The sequence below is a fragment of the Gopherus flavomarginatus genome, chromosome 17, assembly GCF_025201925.1.
Source record: "Gopherus flavomarginatus isolate rGopFla2 chromosome 17, rGopFla2.mat.asm, whole genome shotgun sequence".
NCBI lineage: Eukaryota > Metazoa > Chordata > Testudines > Testudinidae > Gopherus > Gopherus flavomarginatus.
In genome coordinates this window covers 1,235,559-1,254,404 of record NC_066633.1, presented here as the reverse complement: position 1 = coordinate 1,254,404, position 18,846 = coordinate 1,235,559, and the positions used below count along the sequence as shown (strand labels likewise).

Here is an 18,846-nt window from a genome sequence, read left to right as displayed (position 1 = left end):
CCATTACCATTCCCCTAATCCAACCACTATCTCAAGCAATGTCTCTTGAAAAATCAATGTACAAGAAACTATTACTGAAAACACGGAACTGCCTTCTGTGAATTGTTCTTCACGTCCTGCATTTGCTGTTACATCTTTTTTGTTTTGTGATTATAGAAACTCCAGATAAAATGTGATGGTTTTGCAGCCATTGCTGTCTGAAAAGGATCGTTTGTGCGTTGTTCATCCCTTCCACTCACATTCCCAGAGAACTGGAATCCCCCTGCTGCTAGGAGAAATGCAGAGAGCCATTAGGCCAGGCTAATCCTTCCTTAAATTCCTGTGACACCATTGCCACCGGATGGTCAGTGTGGTCAGGCTTTTCCACAGCTAATGCCTCTCCTGCTTATGGCCCCACTGCCATCTAAAATCCAGGGTGTGTTACACACTGTGGTACAATAGCAGTTGTTCTATGTCAGGAAGACAGCAAAGGATTTACCAGTTTTAAATGACCCTGTCAAGAATGGCAAATATTCCTGGTTAGTTATAAGCAAGCATTGCAATCACTGCCCATGGTCCGCCTGCCTCTGTGTCGGTGTGGTGTATTGGGGAAAAAGGTTACATCGATTTTTATAGCTGGTGCCTCTGACTCTCCAGTGACAGAGAATGTATCTGGTGAATTATTCTAAAAACTAAATAGCATGTTTCTGGGGTCTTTGGGGTTTTTTTTTTTAGATGCAGCAAGTTGATCTCTTGGGCATCACAATCAAATCCCTGGCAGAAATCGAAAAGGAGGTAAGTGGCCCTATGGGACTCTGAGCACAGGCACAGCCAAATCTGTGCTCACATAGCGGTAAGGTTCCCTCACTTATGGAAAGAATTTAGCTTGCTTTGCCAGGTCACTGCTGATGGATAAAGTCAACATTAAGTTAAGCCAAACAGTAAGCTCAAAATTACAAATGCCTTTTTTTGATTTGCACCAGAAGAAGCTTTAAGCGTTGAATCTAACAGCAAAATCTGCACCCTCCATTTAATTCCAGATGTCTCTTTTGTTTAACCTTTCTTTCTCGCTTATTAACAAACTACATGTTTCCCCAAACAGGGCACTGTTTGTGAGGTTGCCTCTTCCATTTCAGGAAACAATTGAACTCAATTAAGCAGTGCCAGGTAAACTGCTTCATAATTTTTCAGTTTGATGGTGAACGTAACTTGTCACCAGGAACAAATAGGCTGAGATTTTAGAGAATGTGAACCTTCCAAAAGAGAGAGAGGATCAAACCAGAGTATCGGCCACCTCTAGCTTTGTGTAATTGCTGTTTTCCTAAGGCAGTGTTTTAGTGTGTGCATGCGCCGTACTGCAGGATAGTAAGCAGTCAGTCAGAGGCAGCTTCCCTTTGAGAGGAATATTTGTCTTAAAGATGGAGCTGGTGGAACCATGTTCCTTTGGGATTCCCTTTTTGTGTTATCAGCTAACAGGTTCCTGGCTGGAATGAAGGCAAAGTGAATCAATGTGGCACAGCAAAATTTCTGAACCTATCATAGCCAACACAGAAACACAGCTGACTACTCCTTTTATCTTTGATTTATAGTATGCCATAAAAATGGAAGGAGTGTCACATGCAGATTATAGGTGACTTTACAATAAAACGCAGTGGTTTATTACTCAAGTATTTTTATGGGAAGTTGGGAATTCTCATGTTTATTTCCATAATAAGGAAGACTCTATTTATAAGCTAGCAAATCTTCAGGAACAATGTATTCAGGTTTAAGGTGTATCCAGATTGTGAATAATTCCTTGCTCTGACATACAGCAGGGTTTAGAGCCAGGCGATCTGGTTGTGGAATATCTCAGAGTATCCCATGCGTCAACTCCCCCATGGAAATGTGTATCAGTGACAAGCCAGCTCAAATCCTAGAGCCTTGCTGTTCTGTACCATCTCAGTCGTCTGCTCCTCTGGAGCACTTGCTTGCAGATAACATATAAGATAATAGGTTAATACTTTTATTTTCCCTTTCTTACTGAGAAATGGCAGAGTGAGGTATAGAGCAGTTTCCCTGTTTGAGGGCATTCATGGGATATTCCTGGTGCACAGGGCCTGGTGCACAGAGATGAACTTTACTCTGGGTGAAAAGCAGAACAGCGTCTAATTGTGCATCACTTAAGGAAGGACAGCTTGGTCCATGCAAAGCCTGACTATTGCCAGGTGCTGCTGCCCCACCCGACGTGAGCCTGAACTGTTAGCATCTGTTGCTAAGATCAGCAGCAACAGTGTTTTAGTTGGTAGGTTTTGTCCATCCTGCTAGCATGGGAGATTAAGAAGATGTTAGATTTCAGCATCAAGGTTTGAAGCCCAGCACCATGTGCAAGATCTTAGATGGGGGAGAGCCCTCCAGAGATGGAAGCACTGTTCCAAAGAGTCACAGATTACAAAGCCTTTTCAGCATGCCACCCCCCAGCCAGGTTATGTGAGGGAACGTGAGTGTCACTCTCATTTTGTGCTGCAATGAAAGGGAGTCATCCATCCCAACACCCCCTTCTCCCATCACAGGCCGCATGTGTTTCAGAGTAATGAAAAGTTTAATTATGCAGCCCATATTCCTTGATGAAGCATCTTGTCTGCATACAGAGAGATGTGCATATAAATATTGTGAATTTCTGTGTCGCTTTATTTCCCTTGCAAGCAATAGCTCCATTACAGCAAACCTGCTGGTTTTCCAACCGCACTAAGAGCATTTTCCCTGGAGCTGCATGCCACACAGAAATATTCCCAAAGAATTCCAGGAATGATTATTCATTTTATATAGTGGAATATGCCAACTGTACCAGCCATTCTCCAGGCTGTGATAACAGCCTTCTCCTTTACATGAACAAATCAAACTTTCAGCTCTTTGGGGGAAATGTTGTAGTTGCGGGAGCACTTAGAGACTCCCATCTGGATGAGGGTGCTGTTGTGCTGGGCATTGTGGAGACAGTCCCTGCCAGAAGCAGTTTACACTCTAAATAGAGAAGACAAATCAAAAGGTAGGAGAGTCGCCTGGCAAAGAGAGGAGAAGCAACTTGTCCAAGGTCAGCCAGCAGGTCAGTGGCAAAGCCAGGAGTGGATCCAAATCTCCTGACATCCAGGAGAGTGTCCTAGTCACTAGAGCACAGTTCACTTCTTGGGAGGGAGGGGGGACATTTATACATCCAGAAAAGATTCTGCTGTTCCCACCTTCAGCTCCAGGAAGGGATTTTGTGGTTGTTTGTCATGCACTGCATGTGCCCCTGGATAGCGAGACCTGTGTCATAATGCATTGGTAATGAATCCCCAGAAGGTGATGGTCTCAACAAGTTAAACTATCTTCTGTAGAGGGGAGAGTGACACATACGGCCAGTGAAGAGGGCCCTCAGCCGCATTCATGCCCAGAACTCCACAGACTGTCAAGAGCAATTAATCAGACAGCTCAATATTGCCTTAAACCTCCATGCTGTAACATAGTTAACAATAAAGCATGACCATTGGCCTCCCAACTCTTTTCAGTGCAAGCATTCGACAGAATGCACCACTCAGTTTTAATTTGGCGTTTAGCTAAAAGTCTAGTGAGAGTCTAATTAGCAAAGTGAACATCTAATATTAATCATTCTCTTCAAATTGACAAGGAAGGCAGTTCATTTAACCACTTAATTGCTACAGGTTTTCATAGGCTGCTTTTTGCAAACATTTTAATGAAGAAGTTGTAAATCTACAAGAGTTTAAAATCTTAATTTTATACAGAAATATTTTTCCTTGTTCTCCTGTTTGTAGTCAATTCTCCAGAGTGTAGTCACATGAAATGTTCTTTAAATGAACATATTTGCTAACTGGCATGATTTCAGTTTTTAAAACATTGGTTCCAGCAATTAGGCATTTTTTTCTGTTCCCAAATGACTAGAGAAATTCGTCTTGATTATAATTGCTCTTAGCCACGCATATCTAATTTGTGTCTTTTTAAGTGTTAATTAGTAAACAGTTTGAGCTGACATCTTTATGTGTTTGTGTGTTGAAAAATGAGGCTTATTGCTTATTTAGCTTGGGGCTGATAGTGCTGGCTGTGACATCACGACATTGAGGTAAAATTAATGAAGACATGTTTACCAATTAAAAAGCTTTCGTGGAGAAGACGACTTCTTGACACATCCTCCCTTGTACAGATTCCATTTGAACATGGGAGCTGTATGCCATAGATCATTTTCTTTATAAGGTGAATAAGGCAGGAGTTCCTTATATTTTTGGCATCTAAGTACCCATTTCTCAGTTGCCTAGGCAGCAAATTCCCTTAGCCCTGTATCACATGTATTCACTTTTCTGTTTTTCAGCTGCCTTTTGTAAAGGTTAACTTTAAAGAATAGCAGGTTTTGTCACAAAGTAATTTGTGGTCTTGTAGCACCATCTAGTGATGTAACATTTTATTGCGGCTAGAAAATAACTTTGCTTGCCACTTCTCTGATCAGTAGGAAATATTTATAATATGGTGCACCCAAAATTCCTGTTGGAACTGGAGCTCCATTGTGCTGGATACAATACAAGCGTAGAAAAGAGACCATCCCTACCTGAAGCCTACATAATTGTTATTTCTTTATCTAAAGGACACCAGGTGCTACCCAGAAGAAGAGCCCCTGCCTAGAAGAGCCTACAGTCCAGATGAAAATAGCTCAGTGTACAGAATCAGACTCCAGATATGATAGTGGCAAAAATGTGTTTTCATCTGTGTGGCCTTAGGAGTCCGGGAAACAGGTTGATCTAGTGGGCAGAGCACTGGACTGGGAGTGCAGGGACCTGAGTTCTAGTCCTGCCTTTGTTCCTGGCCTGGGCCAGTCACGTCCCCTTTCTGTGCTCAGTTTCCTGTCTGTAAAATGGGGATAATGACACTGCCCTCATATGTTCAGTGGTACGAGATCCCCTGATGGAAGCGCCTTTGTCAGAGGTAAGCAGTGTGATGTTATCAGCAGAGGTTTTCCTTAACCGGCCTCTCAGACACTCAGCCAGGGCATGTGACATGTCAAGAGAAGCGGACAGGACCCAGACATTGGGTTTCTAGAGTACAGAAAAACACTGGCCTGTCCACAATGTCCCAGGGCAAATCCAGCCTCTCCCCTGGCAAGCACACAGATTAGTAAATCTGCCCCGGCCCTGTTTGGGGAGGCCAAGGAAATGTGGGGCCAGGTCTGCCTTCCATGAAAAGGCATGGGAGAGATTCCAGAGGGCTAGAAAAGGGCTAATATAGTGCCCATCTGTAAAAAGGGGAATAAGGACAGTGCGGGGAATTACAGACCAGTCAGCTTTAGTACCTGGAAAGATAATGTAGCAAATAATTAAGCAATCAGTTTGCAAACACTTAGAAGATAATAAGGTGATAAGTAACAGTCAGCATGGATTTGTCAAACCAACCTGAGAGCTTTTTTTGACAGGGTAACAAGCCTCGTGGATAGGGGGGAAGCGGTAGATGTGGTATATCTTGACTTTAGTAGGCTTCTGATATTGTTCCACATGACCTTCTCATAAACAAACTAGGCAAATGCAACCTAGCTGGAGCCACAATTAGGTGGGTGCATAACTGGTTGGAAAACCATTCCCAGAGAGTAGTTATTAGTGGTTCACAGTCATACTGGAAGGGCATAACGAGTGGGGTCTCACAGGGATCAGTTCTGGGTCCGGTTCTGTTCAGTATCATCATCAATGATTTAGATAATGGCATAGAGAGTACACTTATAAAGTTTGCAGACAATACCAAGCTGGGAGGGGTTGCAAGTGCTTTGGAGGATAGCATTAAAATTCAAAATGATCTGGACAAACTGGAGAAATGGTCTGAAGTAAATAGGATGAAAGTCAATAGGGACAAATGCAAAGTACTCCACCTAGGAAGGAACAATCAGTTACACACATACAAAATGGGAAATGGCTGCCTAGGAAGGAGTGCTGTGGAAAGGTATATGGGTGGGTCATAGTGGACCACAAGCTAAATATGAGCAACATTGTAACACTGTTGCAAAAAAAGGTAACATCATTCTGGGATCTATCAGCAGGAGTGCCGTAAGCGAGACATGAGAAGTAATTCTTCCGCTCTACTCCGCACTGATTAGGCCTCAGCTGGAGTATTGTGTATTTCAGGAAAGATGTGGACAAATTGAGAAAGTCCAGAGAAGAGCAACAAAAATGATTAAAGGTCTAGAAAACATGACCTATGAGGAAAGAGTGAAAAAATTGGGTTTGTTTAGTCTGGAGAAGAGGAGACTGAGAGGGGACATGATAACAGTTTTTAAGTTCACAAAAGGTTGTTACAAGGAGGAGAGAGAAAAATTGTTTTTCTTAACCTCTGAGGATAGGAAAAGAAGCAATGGGCTTGAATTGCAGAAAGGGAGGTTTATGCTTGACATTAGGAAATCTTCCTAACTGTCAGGGTGGTTATGCACTGGAATAAATTGCCTAGGGAGGTTGTGGAATCTCTGGCATTGGAGATTTTTAAGCACAGGTTAGACAAACGCCTGTCAGAGATGGTCTAGATAATACTTAGTCCGGCCATGAGTGCAGGGGACTGGACTAGACGACCTCTCGAGCTCCCTCCCAGTGCTATGGTTCTGTTCTGCCTTCAGAGGTGGGTTTAGCATGGGAATGGCTGTTTGCGCTCAGACCCCTTCAGCACCAGTCCTAGGCCAGTGGAGCTACGGGGTGCTCCCGAGCTCTGTGCTGCATGCTGCGTGCTTTCAGGTATTAACAGAACTCACTGATTGGGGGGTCCCTGCCCAGTGTGTGGGCCCATACATCCCAGGCTCCAACCCGCTGGGCCCCTGGGCTTGGCCTAACCCTAAAGCCCAGTGAGGAGCTCCAGCGCTCCTGCGCATAGGCATTCTGCACCCATGTTGGTCCTCGGCTGGCCCGACTCCCTGTGCCCGGCTGCTAGCTCGTTGACAGGTCCGGTGATGGCATCGTTGCCAAGGGGATGTTAACAACTCCCCTCTCCAGCAGCACAGGCCCATACTGGTGCATAGATTGGGCAGGCCACAGACAAGCAGGGGAGGAGATTTGAGTATCCCTTGCCTTTTGGGCCATGACTAGTGTCCTTTTAGCACCAGGCCCTGTGCATCTGCTGGTAGCTCTGGATGAAAGGAGTCATAACCCCGCCTGCTCCGTCCCTTGCCCCATGCTAGGAACATCTGCCACTCCAACAAGTACAGCTAGAAATGAGTCTGGGTACCTATGGATCCTCCTTGCCCCTTCGCCCCCTTAGCAGCCCCCAGGGTCTCCAGGAGGGGTCTCCCACCCAGCGGCTTGGAGAGGGGGGTACTTGTGGCCTGTTGCCCCAGTTCTGAGCGCTCCTCGTCAATGGGGTCTCTGCCGAGAGGAGCAGGCTGCATATCTGCCTTTATGACCTGTGAGTCAGGGTCAAGAGGAAGGGGTGTGGAGTCATCCCGTGAGATTGATGCAGAGGGTTCAGTAGAGCTGGGCCGGTCCCCCGGCGCTGGGCATGCCCAGCTGTACAAACCCAGGAACACCCCCACCAACACGGCAATAAGCAACACGGCTGAGCTCTGAGCCCGTGGAATAGACAAACCATAGATCCCAGTCAGGAAGAACCAGCGAGTCCAGTCGAGAGCGAAACCTGTGCGTAGGAGCTTTTCCGAATGGAGCCGTCCTGCCACCTCCACGTTCACAGATGACCCATTGGGTGTGTAAATGCGAGTGGCTTCACTGCACAGACACCACAGCGACGTAGATGCAGGGCTGTAGTTAGAACTGGGCAGCTATCTCCACAGAGCTTCCAGGCACAACTGCTTCCACACACATTTCAATTTGCTTCATATCAGTGCTGGCTTCCTCCAGATATCCCAGTGAAGGAGTCGATTGGCTCGAGTGCCCGTGGAAACAGCCCTACACTGCCTGGTTGGGTTTTCTCATGATAGGACCAGCATGGGCAGGGCCGAGGTGTGCTCGGGACTGTACAGACGCATAGTGAGAGACGGTCCCTTTGGTGGGTTCAGACTGGAAAGCTGGGGACAGTAGCCCAGTGGGAGCTCTGTCCTGTCATGGGGAGGAGCTGCGCACACGCGAGATATAGACTAAGAACTAGCTGCAGACAGTGCCTGGCAAATACCTGGGCTGAGGGGAAATTCCCATGTGAGCATAAACTGGGTGACAGTGTGCGACCAAAGAACCTAAATCATTCGGCTCACCCCACCTGCCGTGGGTTACTGGCTGAGTGCTGCTGGCAGCCGGACGCCGGGGAGAAGTGGGGTTTGTGAGTATGAAGGTTTAGGGCTTTTCCCAAGTTTAGCCCCTCTGTTGGACCATGCTGAGTCTCCTGCCCTCAGATGCACATCCTGCCTGTCACGAGGCACGGTTGGTTCATTCACCTGAGGAGCTGTGCCCATCACATTCCAGGCCCCACCACCATGGCAGCGTGTCCCACATTGGTTCCACATCTGCGTTTGCCAGAGGGAGGGCCGGCGAGGCCAGCAGCCGATAGACCCAAAGGGGGTGCCGCCGGGGCAGCCCTCCCAGAGTCATTCAGAGGAGCTGTCTCAGGGAACGGGGAATCACCATTCATGCAGGCTCCCTGCTGTCGTTGTGAGCTGGGGGCTTAAAAGGCACGATCCAACTGGAAACGTAGCCCAGAGCCAGGCGTGAGGAACTGAGCTGCAGTTTGATGGTTCCAGTTACTGTTATCCCTGCGCTTCCTGGGGCAGGGAAGGGGCTGGGGGGCTTTCTCAGTTGAGCTCACCCACCAGTGTCACAGCAGGGAGAAGGCTTTAGTGAGTGGGGAAAACCCGCTTTAATTATTAGACCCCAATCATCCATGTCACTGCCCTTGGCTCTGCTCCCAGGCTGTTACTGGCCATGGTGAATGGCTTTTGCTGGTGTGCTGCGGACCTAGCTGTGTGCTTTGCCTCTGGCAGTCATGCTTGCTAGTCAGGGCCGAGGTTATTTACTGAGCAGTGATAGTGATGGGTCAGTTTAAATGATTCTGTATTTCCTCCTTGGCCGCAGTAGAGGGACTGCTTGAGCTGTGTAACTAGGTGCCTGGGGCAAAGAGGGCATTTGCTCTGGACTAGGAGGTCTGGAATGGCTTCTTCAGCATCTGCTTGTTTGGTTTCTTTGGAGAAGAGGGTGTGACCGACCCTAGTGACCAGAGCTAGGGCCAGGGAACGGGAGTCAGGACTCTAGTCCTAACTGCCACTAGGGTACGTCACTTGTTTGCTGTGTGCTGCATTTTTCCCATGTGTCCAGCTGGCGAGATCATTCTTACGCCACTTAACTAATTGCAGTTACCTGGCGATCCTGGGCTGAAAGATGCTGCAGAAGAGCAAAATATTTCGGTCTCGATGAAAGAGCACGTGCTCAGTTGATTGGTATTGGAAGTGTATGAGCCACGATTTGCCACACGATGGCAGTGTTACCCTGCATTTACAGCTCTTCTCAGCACTAATGGTCAGGCACAGGGCATTTCCTGGGGATTAACGCTGGCTGGGAGGAGCTGATGGCCAGAGGTTCGTTGGGGGATCCCAGCCAGCCATAAATCCTCAGGAAAAGCCCTGGGCTGTGGCTGTTATTGCTGTTGGAAGATGGATTTCTGGCAGGGAAGCGCTGTGTCCTTTGGTCTGTGCAGGCAGGGCATCTCTGGAGACAAATGCCTTGGTCACGAGCCAGCCGGTTAGGCTGAATCCTGCTGAAAGTCACGCTGGGTGTCAGAGCGAATCACTGCCCAGAAAAGGCCTCGGGAGCTGATGTTAGAAAGCGACTTTGTGCAGGGTACTCTGAGTTCTGCCGCACCCAGCCAGGGTTGGTCCTGTTCTCAGGGAAATCAATGGCAAAGCTCTCCGGGCCCCCCTGCACAGAGGTGCGCTGGCTTCATGTGAGGTTTGATTTTCCACATGGACACTCTGTTTTGTTACTGCTTAAACCTGGTTTATTTCTGTTTATTTTAAATAGATTAGGAACCAGTTTAAGCTAAACTGAAATAAGTCCCACTCAGGGTGAAGTAAGAGCGTCTACTTGCGGGGTTGCACCAATTAACTAAACCAGTTTAATTAAATTGGGGCAAGTTTGTGTACCCACTCCCAGAGAGGAGAAATATTTCTCCCAGCTGCTTTACTTGGTAGATATTATATTCCAATTTATCTCAGCAAAAGGAGCTGCTTAATCTGGAGGAAGGAATTCCCTGCATCCCCACTGATAGTGTTCCTGCTGCTTCCACTGGCCACACCAGCATCACTCTGGGAGCTTGGCTATGGACCAGTGCTTGGAAATGCTAAAGTGCATTTGTTCCCACTAACTGAGAATTGCTTTTCCATTTATTCCTTAACACAGGTCTGGATTATAAACTTACATTTGGAACAAAACTGAGTTGTTAGAGGAAAAGCGAAAGAATCAGCAGGGCTTGGAACTCCCCCCTGCTTTCCCTCAATGAATGTTGTGCTGCTTATTGAGCTGGCAGCAGATAGCAATGCTACAGACTGAAACGGCCGGTTTGTAGTGGAAGAGGCAGCAAGTGTGACCCTTTGCTGCATCCTGTAGTGGCCTCCTCTGGCCAGTGCACTGGGCAGTGCTGGTGGGAGCAGGGCTGTGGGCAAGCTGGGGAGAGCTCTGTGCAAGAACACAGAGGGGCTTGGGAGCATGCATGGAGCCGAGAGGCACATTGCTCACCCAGGTACAATGCGTTGCTCTGTGTAAACAGCTCTGAGTGCCACACCAGGGAGCAGGGCATGTCCCATTTTACCCTGCACCGGCTTGCAGGAAGGGTGGGTCTGAGACCAGAGCTCCGTGTCTAGTGCTAGTGACGTAGCTTTAGCCCACTCCGTCGCAGCGTTGTCACTCTCTCTTTCTGTTTTGCTCTCTAGTATGACTACAGCTTCAGGACAGAGCAAAGTGCGGCTGCTCGGCTGCCCCCCAGCCCCACTAGATGTCAGCAGATGCCACAGTCCTGAGGAGCGAGGGAAGGCCGGCTCCCTGGAGACGCGGCACGTGCGCACAGATACTACTGATGGCCCTGATGAGCAGTGTTACTGGAACCCTTCTCAGCAGAGGGACACTTCTCTAATGACTTGCCTTCCTTCCTGTGCGTTCCCTGATCATTTTGTACATGTTGTTTCTGAGATTTGGACTGTGTTAACCCTTTCTGCCAGGCGCCCTCACCCCTTAGCCCTGCTGTGGCAATTCCTGATCAGGAGTTCCTTAGTCAGAGCTTGACACACAGCTTCTTCAGTTCTTCCTGCTTTGTAGCACCTGCTGCAGCATGCTCACTGCAATACAGATCTGGAGTGAAATGCTGCAAGCCTTGAGCCCCAGCTTGTGGGGATCTGGAGAGATTCCCAGCAATGAGCCTTGCTAGGATAGAGTGCTTTGGGAAAAGAGGCTAAAAATACAGCCACTTAGTCCACAACTCACAGAATGCACCAGCTTCGACTGGGAACTAAGGCGCAGCAAGATAAACTGCCCCAGTTGCCCCTCTCAGTACAGCAGGGTTCTCTAGTTTGTGCAGGGTCAGCGTTCCGGAGCCCTTTCAAGTCCTTAGATTAGCAAGCTAACCCTGAGTAATGGTAAACCCTTCATCTGCCTCTCCAAGTCAAGACTGCCCAACAGCTCACTCGTGGCCAGGATACACCTGAGACCTTAATGGTTTTTGTTACTTTCAGCTCACGTAGCCAGGGTCGCTCGCTCAGTTCCACTTAGGGCTCTCTCCCAAGTCGCTGGCAAAGTGGAGTAGCTCGAAGAGCACAGGGATCTCAGTGGCACCTCTCCCTGGCACAAAGGCTGCTTGTCCATTGCCTGAAAGTAGAGGATTGTGGCAAATGTTGCGTAGCTCTCTCTGGCTATGGAGAGCAAGCCAGCCAGACCTCTGCAATGCCATCCTGACTTCTCCCAGCCACCCAAAAGCTTTGCCACGGCACCTACCCATAAAGTGCGCATTGGAACCTGCCAGTTACTTTGGCAGTTTTCAAACATTTGCCCCTGCTGGCTGCTAAAAGGAAAGAGATTTGTGCACTCCGTCCCTGCATACTGCTGCACTCGGGGAGGGAAATGCTAAAGCCTGATCTTGTGGGACAAGGCTAAGATAGTTCCACTGGGCAAGTGTCTGATGCATTAAACCCTGACCTCAGCATGCTCACAGGTGGTGTCCCTGACTCACTCCTGAGTCAAATGCATGTCTTGGTGAAGTCTGTTGCTGTGATAAGTTCTTTAGAAGCATTCATCTGAGCTCTGTGCTGCTTTTCAAGTCTGCTGTGGAACAAAACTACGTTACAGCAGCGAAATGGCATTTTTTAAAAGTAAGTGTTAAAGTGTGCAACTTTTTGTATTGTAAAAGACAGGTTGTCTAACCCTATTAAAATGCAATTGCCATAGTAACAAATACTGGTATGGTAGCTCTGGGTTTGGGTTATTCAGACCTGCTTTGCACTGCTTTTGACTTTCCTGAGTTCTCTAGTCTAACAGAATGTTGACTAATAGTAGGTTTTGTACTGTTGGTTTGTGTATTTCGTATTTGTATATATGTAAAATATTTCTTGTCCAATGATCCATTTCTGGTTTCAAAGCACTGTACCATGTTTCTGGGGGGAAATAAGTGCAAAACACCATAGCATTCTGGGTAGAACCCAATTCAGGTTCTCTGCTTTGACTCTCCAGACCAGTCTCTTTTTTACTGACCGCCTCTTAGAAACCAGCTCTGTTGTTGGAAGAATGGGCATATATGGTTATAAAAGGGTCAGGTCTGAGCACAAGATTTAAGACCTGTAATATTTGGCATCAGCTGTGTAGGCCTGGGTGACTCCCACAAGGTGCTCCTTTCCTTTAGGGTTCCAAAGTGGCTTTTAGTTCTTATTTTCTGCTGCAGGAAAGCAAAGCCAGCCTTTACTGCCAAGCTTCACAGAGGCTAGATTGATGGTGCTGACATCAACCAATGAACATATCACGGAAGCTAGCGCAGTCAGCCTGGTCATTCTGCTCAGGTTCACTTGAAGTTCAAACTCACTCCACACTGCAGTCGTTTGTCCATCTCATCCATCTCGTGTGTTTCCAACCTTTCAGCTGTCTGTAACTTGTCCTGTAGTTCATTGTAGATCAATTTGTAGCTCCCTCCTTGGCTGAGGGCAGCTTTGTGGACGTATCAGGGAGTAGGCATGTTAGTCTGTATCCACAAAAACAACAAGGAGTCCGGTGGCACTTTAAAGACTAACAGATTTATTTGGGCATAAGCTTTTGTGGGTAAAAACCTCACTTCTTCAAATGCATCTGAGGAAGTGAGGGTTTTTACCCTCAAAAGTTTATGCCCAAATAAATCTGTTAGTCTTTAAGGTGCCACCGGACTCCTTGTTGTTTTTGTGGACATAGTAACAGGTAGGTCAAGGTTTTCCGCAACGTTGGTCCTAGCATAAGGATGATAGTTAGTGTCACAGAGCTGCCCCTCCCTATGCGCTGAAGTTGGAGAATTAGGAGCTTCAGATTTAACAGCAGGATAGCTAGTGTGGTCCGGAGTTCTGCCATGTCGGTCTGCCAGATGAAAGTGGAGCGTCTCCTGTGGGAGCTGTCTTCCCAATGGACAGTTTCTCCTCATTCCAGGGGAGGCCAGACCCAGCTGCTCCATTGTAGACACATTTCAGTGGGCAGCAGAGGCTGCTAAGAACAGGCCAATGGCCCGTTGGTTGGACAAAGCTTGGGTACTCCTGCTCTAAATCAGAGCTAAGCCAATATCTGTGACTATCAAACGCCGATCGATATTTGGGGCCACAGAGCATTTTCTTGGCACCCTTAGGAATTTCTGTCAGAGGCTGCAGCATTTGGTTCAGCAGACTGAGCTGTGGAAACCACCCAGCTTTGGTGAAGCTGAAATGTTGGGACTGCTTTTTAAAACCGATCTGGAGCTTTGCCATCCTGTTTGTGGGAGTAGGTTACAGTGCATCAGTAGCTCTTCGCTCTCAGAAACTTGAGTCAATGCTATAAGCTGCTTAGCAACAGTGACAGTGCATTTGTCCTTGGCACCTTCTGAGAGACGATACACACACGACACATGCCGAACTCTGGATCGCTCCAGGTGTTGACAGAGTATCTAACTGGGACAAGGATTTGTTCAATGGAGGCTTCCTCCTCCCCTCCCTCTCCCAGCCCTTGCAGAGCTGTTTCAAAGCTGTTTCTCTGCAAAGAAAGGCTGAAAATGAAAATTTGACCTTTACATTTGTGCTTGTGCAGTTTGCCAGTGACATGTCCCAGATTTTCTGTGCCATAAGCTTGGCCTGCACAAGAATGTAGGGCAAATGGGTGTGTTGGGTCAGGATCCATGGAGGGTTGGTCAGAACTTCTCGTGCACTCTCAGACCTGCTTGGATGGCTGTGAGTATTTCCTTAGACAAGAGGGCTGAGAGTGCAATGCAGGAAGCAGTTTAAGCAGATTGACAATAGTGCAAGTGATTTCCTTTGGAACTCATTAGCTATGGGGTGCTCTCCCCGCCCCCTCCATCCCTCCGTCTTTGCAGGCATCACATCAGTATTTCAATAGGCAGGTTTTAATTACTGAACAGTAATTTTCTTCTTCAAAATAACTCCATGCCGGGCTGGCCCTGTTTCCTAGTGGTTACTGCTCTCCACTGGCAAGTGGATTTCCCATTACGTGTCTTGCTCCCCACACAAGGTGTGAGTTCTCCAGCATTGGCCCGTGCAGTCCCAGAGGAGGGAGTGTGTTCGCTGCTCTGCACTAGCCCTGAGATTGAGATAGGAGTGGCTGCAGAGAGGTCATGACCAGGCCTCCTTGACAGAAGGTGTGGGGGTGGGTGGATGTAAAACAGAAGGGCTGATTCCTCCTACCTGTAATGAGTGTGTCTTGGTCAGCCCACGTCTATCCCCAGAGCAAGGTAAGGAGTGTGCAGCTTCCACTTGGAAGAAGAAGAAATTACTTTGCCAAATAATCATGAAATCTCCTGACACTGCTGAGGAGACAGTGCTGGGGAAGTGGGGCCTTGCTTACAGTCAGATGAATTATTAACAGTGATGGACTGCCCTGGGATTTCCCATGGTGATGCTCCCCTAGCAAAGGGCAGAACTGCAGCAATGTATATGGATAGCTCCTGGGCCAGCCAGGGAACTAGATTGTGAAATCCCATGTAGTAGTAATAGAGAGGGATGGATTTATTCTCAGAGTGATGTAACCTGTGAACATTGTGATAAATGCCAGTGTGGTTAATTAGCTGATACATTCCCTCATCACACAGCCATATTCATGTGGGATGAGACTGCTCCTAACCCTCCTTCCATTGCTGCGTCCCTTGCCAGGAGTTCGCTCTGAGCAGGTGCTTTGTAGGGACAGTCCGTTGTGACCCCACTGTACTAGTTAGAGATCAGTATTCTGTGGTGCTGAGTTTATTTGGGTTTTTCAGCAGTCGTCTAATTTCTCAAAACTAAAACGATCAAAGACAGAAGAGGCTGAGCTGGTCTCAGTTGACTCGGGCACAGCACTTCACAGTTTGTAGGCTTGTTGGCAGCGCCTCAGAGATCCCATGACCCGCCCCCACCCCTGTATCTCCAAAGGGGTGTTTAGCCTGAGAGAGGTGGGATTGGGTGTGGCTGGCAAAAGCCATTTCTCAGCCACTCTCCCCCAAGCAACCTTTGTCTTCCTCTGCCCTTCCTCCCCTCTGGCCCATGCTTCCCTCACCTTTCCTTTCTTCTCAGGCCTCACCTGGCTGCAACTTCACACTTCACTTTTTGCGAATTAAATTTCCATACAAATTGCTTAAGGAACTGGATGTTCTGCTGATCCCATGCTGTGACCTGGTTTGTCCATCCCAGATATCTGCTCGCCTCAGTGCTGGGGCATGCATCTCACCAGCAGTCAGCAGCAAGGTCCTGACTGGCGAACTCAGCTCGGGCCAGGGGCAGCCATCTTGCTGGAAAGTGACATAATGGATGGGAGCTAGGGATAGAGATGGTGTAGAGCTGAGCTCCAAGCTGCTCTACTGGGGGGTTAAGCCACCTGAAGAACAACACTGAGGTTTGGTATTTAAAATGTTTTTTTAATAACTTCAAAGCCATTGTTGACTCTAATAGAATTGGATTTGTGGCCCCTTACCGTGAGCTCCCAAGAGCTGAGCGCAAACAGCTCTGTAAGATGGCTGCCTCCTGCACTAGGCTTTACCCCTTTGAAAAAAAAATGTGCAACTGCCTTGGAGTGAGAGGAGCTTTGCTTGTGGATTCTCACCCCATGGAGCTGAGCAGAATAACTCCAGCTTTCCACAGGAGGAGACAGGCCTTGTTCCCGACACTGACTCCTCCAGGATTTATGGTCTCTGTTGAGTTTCACATCATGCATATAGGGAAGAATCAACCCTGTGCTGAGGGCCAGCAGTAGGCCTACATGTCCTCCAAATAGCTTAAGTGGGACATAAGTGGTGCCTAAGTCTTCTCTGGATCCTCTGCATAGGGCTGAATTCCGCCCATCGCAGAGGGTATGTCCATATCATTGTGTTAACTATTACCTCAGCCTTTGAGCCTTGAAGAACCACTTTAAGGTAAAGCTCTCTCTGTGGCAATGAAGAGAGAGGATAATAGGACACACTTCAACACTGGTAATTCTGAGCCATAAAAGTCAGACACAGTTGTCAATAGGGGAAGTGTGGTGCTTCTCAATTTCATCTGTTCATTTGGTACAGGGAAACCAAACTGGATGAATCTTTCTGGGTTGTTTGTTGTGAAACGAATTCCTAACAGCAACAATTGTAACTGTTGTGTCATAGAAATGGAAAAGAAAAACCTTTTATGCAGTTGTGAAATGTTTTTAAGATGCTGCATTTTTGTTGGGCTATTGGAAGTGAATTTATTGTGCATTAACCTGATGTATGTTCTGACTTTTTATATTTATTTTAGATCACTCTCCTGTATTTTACAAAGGGAAGTTTCATTGTGTGATAACGTCGTCTGTATTCTTAATATAATTTGCTAAATAAAAGTTTGTTTTAACTGGTTCACTCTCCCTGATTTTTTTTTCTCTAAAATATGAATTTTAAGAAACTTAACACACCCTTAGGAACAGAGGTGTGTGTGGCACGACTCTGGCCTGGAAGAGTGAGAAGGCATCATCAAGCTCCATGAAGATCCAGTGGTCATCAACCTGCTGTGGAGGTAGGACACAGAACCATCTGTGGTGGTGTTGGTTCCGGTGATGAGGACATCTTAGGCCATCTGAACTTAGCTCCTCTTTCCAACCCCAAAAAGCTGTCAGATAATAAAGACTTTAGGTCACAAATGATTTGTGTTCATCTGAGCTAGTGCCCTAAAACTGAGAGGCTCCTAGTGCTGCAGCTGCTGGCAGTTGGCCTCTTCTAACTATCAAGGTGGACAGGTTGTACCAAACCACTTCTCCTCCTCCACCCCATCGGTCTCATCGCTCTTCACATCAGAGTCCAGATCTGAATCCTCTGAAAATAGTTGAGAGAAACCAAGGAGAGCACTGAGGTGAATTTACACTTATTCTGAAATGAACCACTGTAAATTCCTTGGCACTGCTCCATGGAGTTGCCTTTGTCATTTCTTGATGAGATTACAAGTTGGGTTGATAAAGGCAGTACGTCGATGTAAAATACTTCTGTAAGGCATTGACACCACACAACATTTTGATAAACCAGAACTATACCAAATCAACAGGGCACATTATCAGTAGGGCCCTACCAAATTCATGGCCATGAAAAACATGTCATGGACCGTGAAATCTGGTCTCCCTCTGTGAAATCTTGTCTTTTGTGTGCTTTTACCCTATACTATACAGATTTCACGGGGGAGACCAGCGTTTCTCAAACTCTGGGTCCTTATTCAAAAGGGTGCTGTAGAGGGGTTGCAAAGGTTATGGTAGGGAGATCGCAGTATTGCCACCCCTACTGTGCTCCTGCCTTCAGAACTGGGCACCGGAGAGTGGTGGCTGCTGGCCGAGGCCCAGCTCCGAAGGCAACACACACACACACACACACGCACTCTCTCTCTCTCTATCTCTCTCTCTTTGGGTCAAGACCCCTACAGTTACAACACCGGGAAATTTCAGGTTTAAATACCTGAAATCATGACATTTGCGATTTTGAAAAGCCTGTGACCATGACAGAGACCAACATGGACTGTGAATTTGGTAGGGCCCTAATGATAAATGAGGCTTATAGATCTCAAAATGTATTTGTCAATGGGAAATCATCATCAGGCAGGTATTTCTGGTGGGGTTCAGCAGGGATCAGTCCCTGGCCTTATGCTATTTAATATTTTTATATATAACCTGGAAGAAAACATAAAATCATTTCCAAAGGAGTTTACAGATGTTGTGACATTATCTGGATCTATATGGTCATATTTTAATATCATTGCAACCACTGTTAATATATTTGCAGCAAATCTTGTACAAAGGTTGTCAAGTGAGGTGTCTATGCAAAGGCTATGATTTGCTGGTTATGATTATGCTATCTGTATGCATGTATCATTTTTGTATTTGAAGTTGTAAGTATTGGCTCTATACCTGGATTTCAAATGTTTGCTCCTGGGGTAACACCCACAAGGTAGCCAGCCAGTACATCTTGGAGGGACTATTCAAATTGAATGGCCCATCAAAAGAACATTTAACTGACAATGGATCAAGGGAGACACCTATGTACACTTAACAGAATTTCCTGCTGTAATTAGGCAAAATGCATGGACATGTGACTTGTTGCTGTGAGTTTCCACAGTGAGAACAATGGGATTGCCTCCACATGGCTGAAGCTATAAAAGATCCTGAAAACACCTCCATTTTGCCCCTTTTCTGCTCCAGCCTCTGGACTATGAACTTACATTAATAGAAGCATTCTAAGCAAGGAATTGAGGCCCTTTCAGTGATTTGGAAGCCAGAGACTTGGCTT

General features: G+C 47.0%; 1 protein-coding gene across 6 annotated transcripts in view; it reads left to right on the top strand.

Moving 5' to 3' along the window:
* MVB12B (multivesicular body subunit 12B) overlaps positions 1–16,938 on the top strand; it is a 100,758-nt gene extending 83,820 nt beyond the window's left edge. For all 6 annotated transcript variants that reach the window (XM_050926742.1, XM_050926740.1, XM_050926738.1 and 3 more), the window contains 2 exons: positions 715–774; positions 10,832–16,938. In XM_050926742.1, coding sequence (XP_050782699.1) covers positions 715–774; positions 10,832–10,918 — 147 coding nt within the window. In that variant the 3' untranslated portion in view covers positions 10,919–16,938. The remainder of the gene's footprint in view (positions 1–714; positions 775–10,831) is intronic.
* Positions 16,939–18,846: the final 1,908 nt, after the last annotated feature.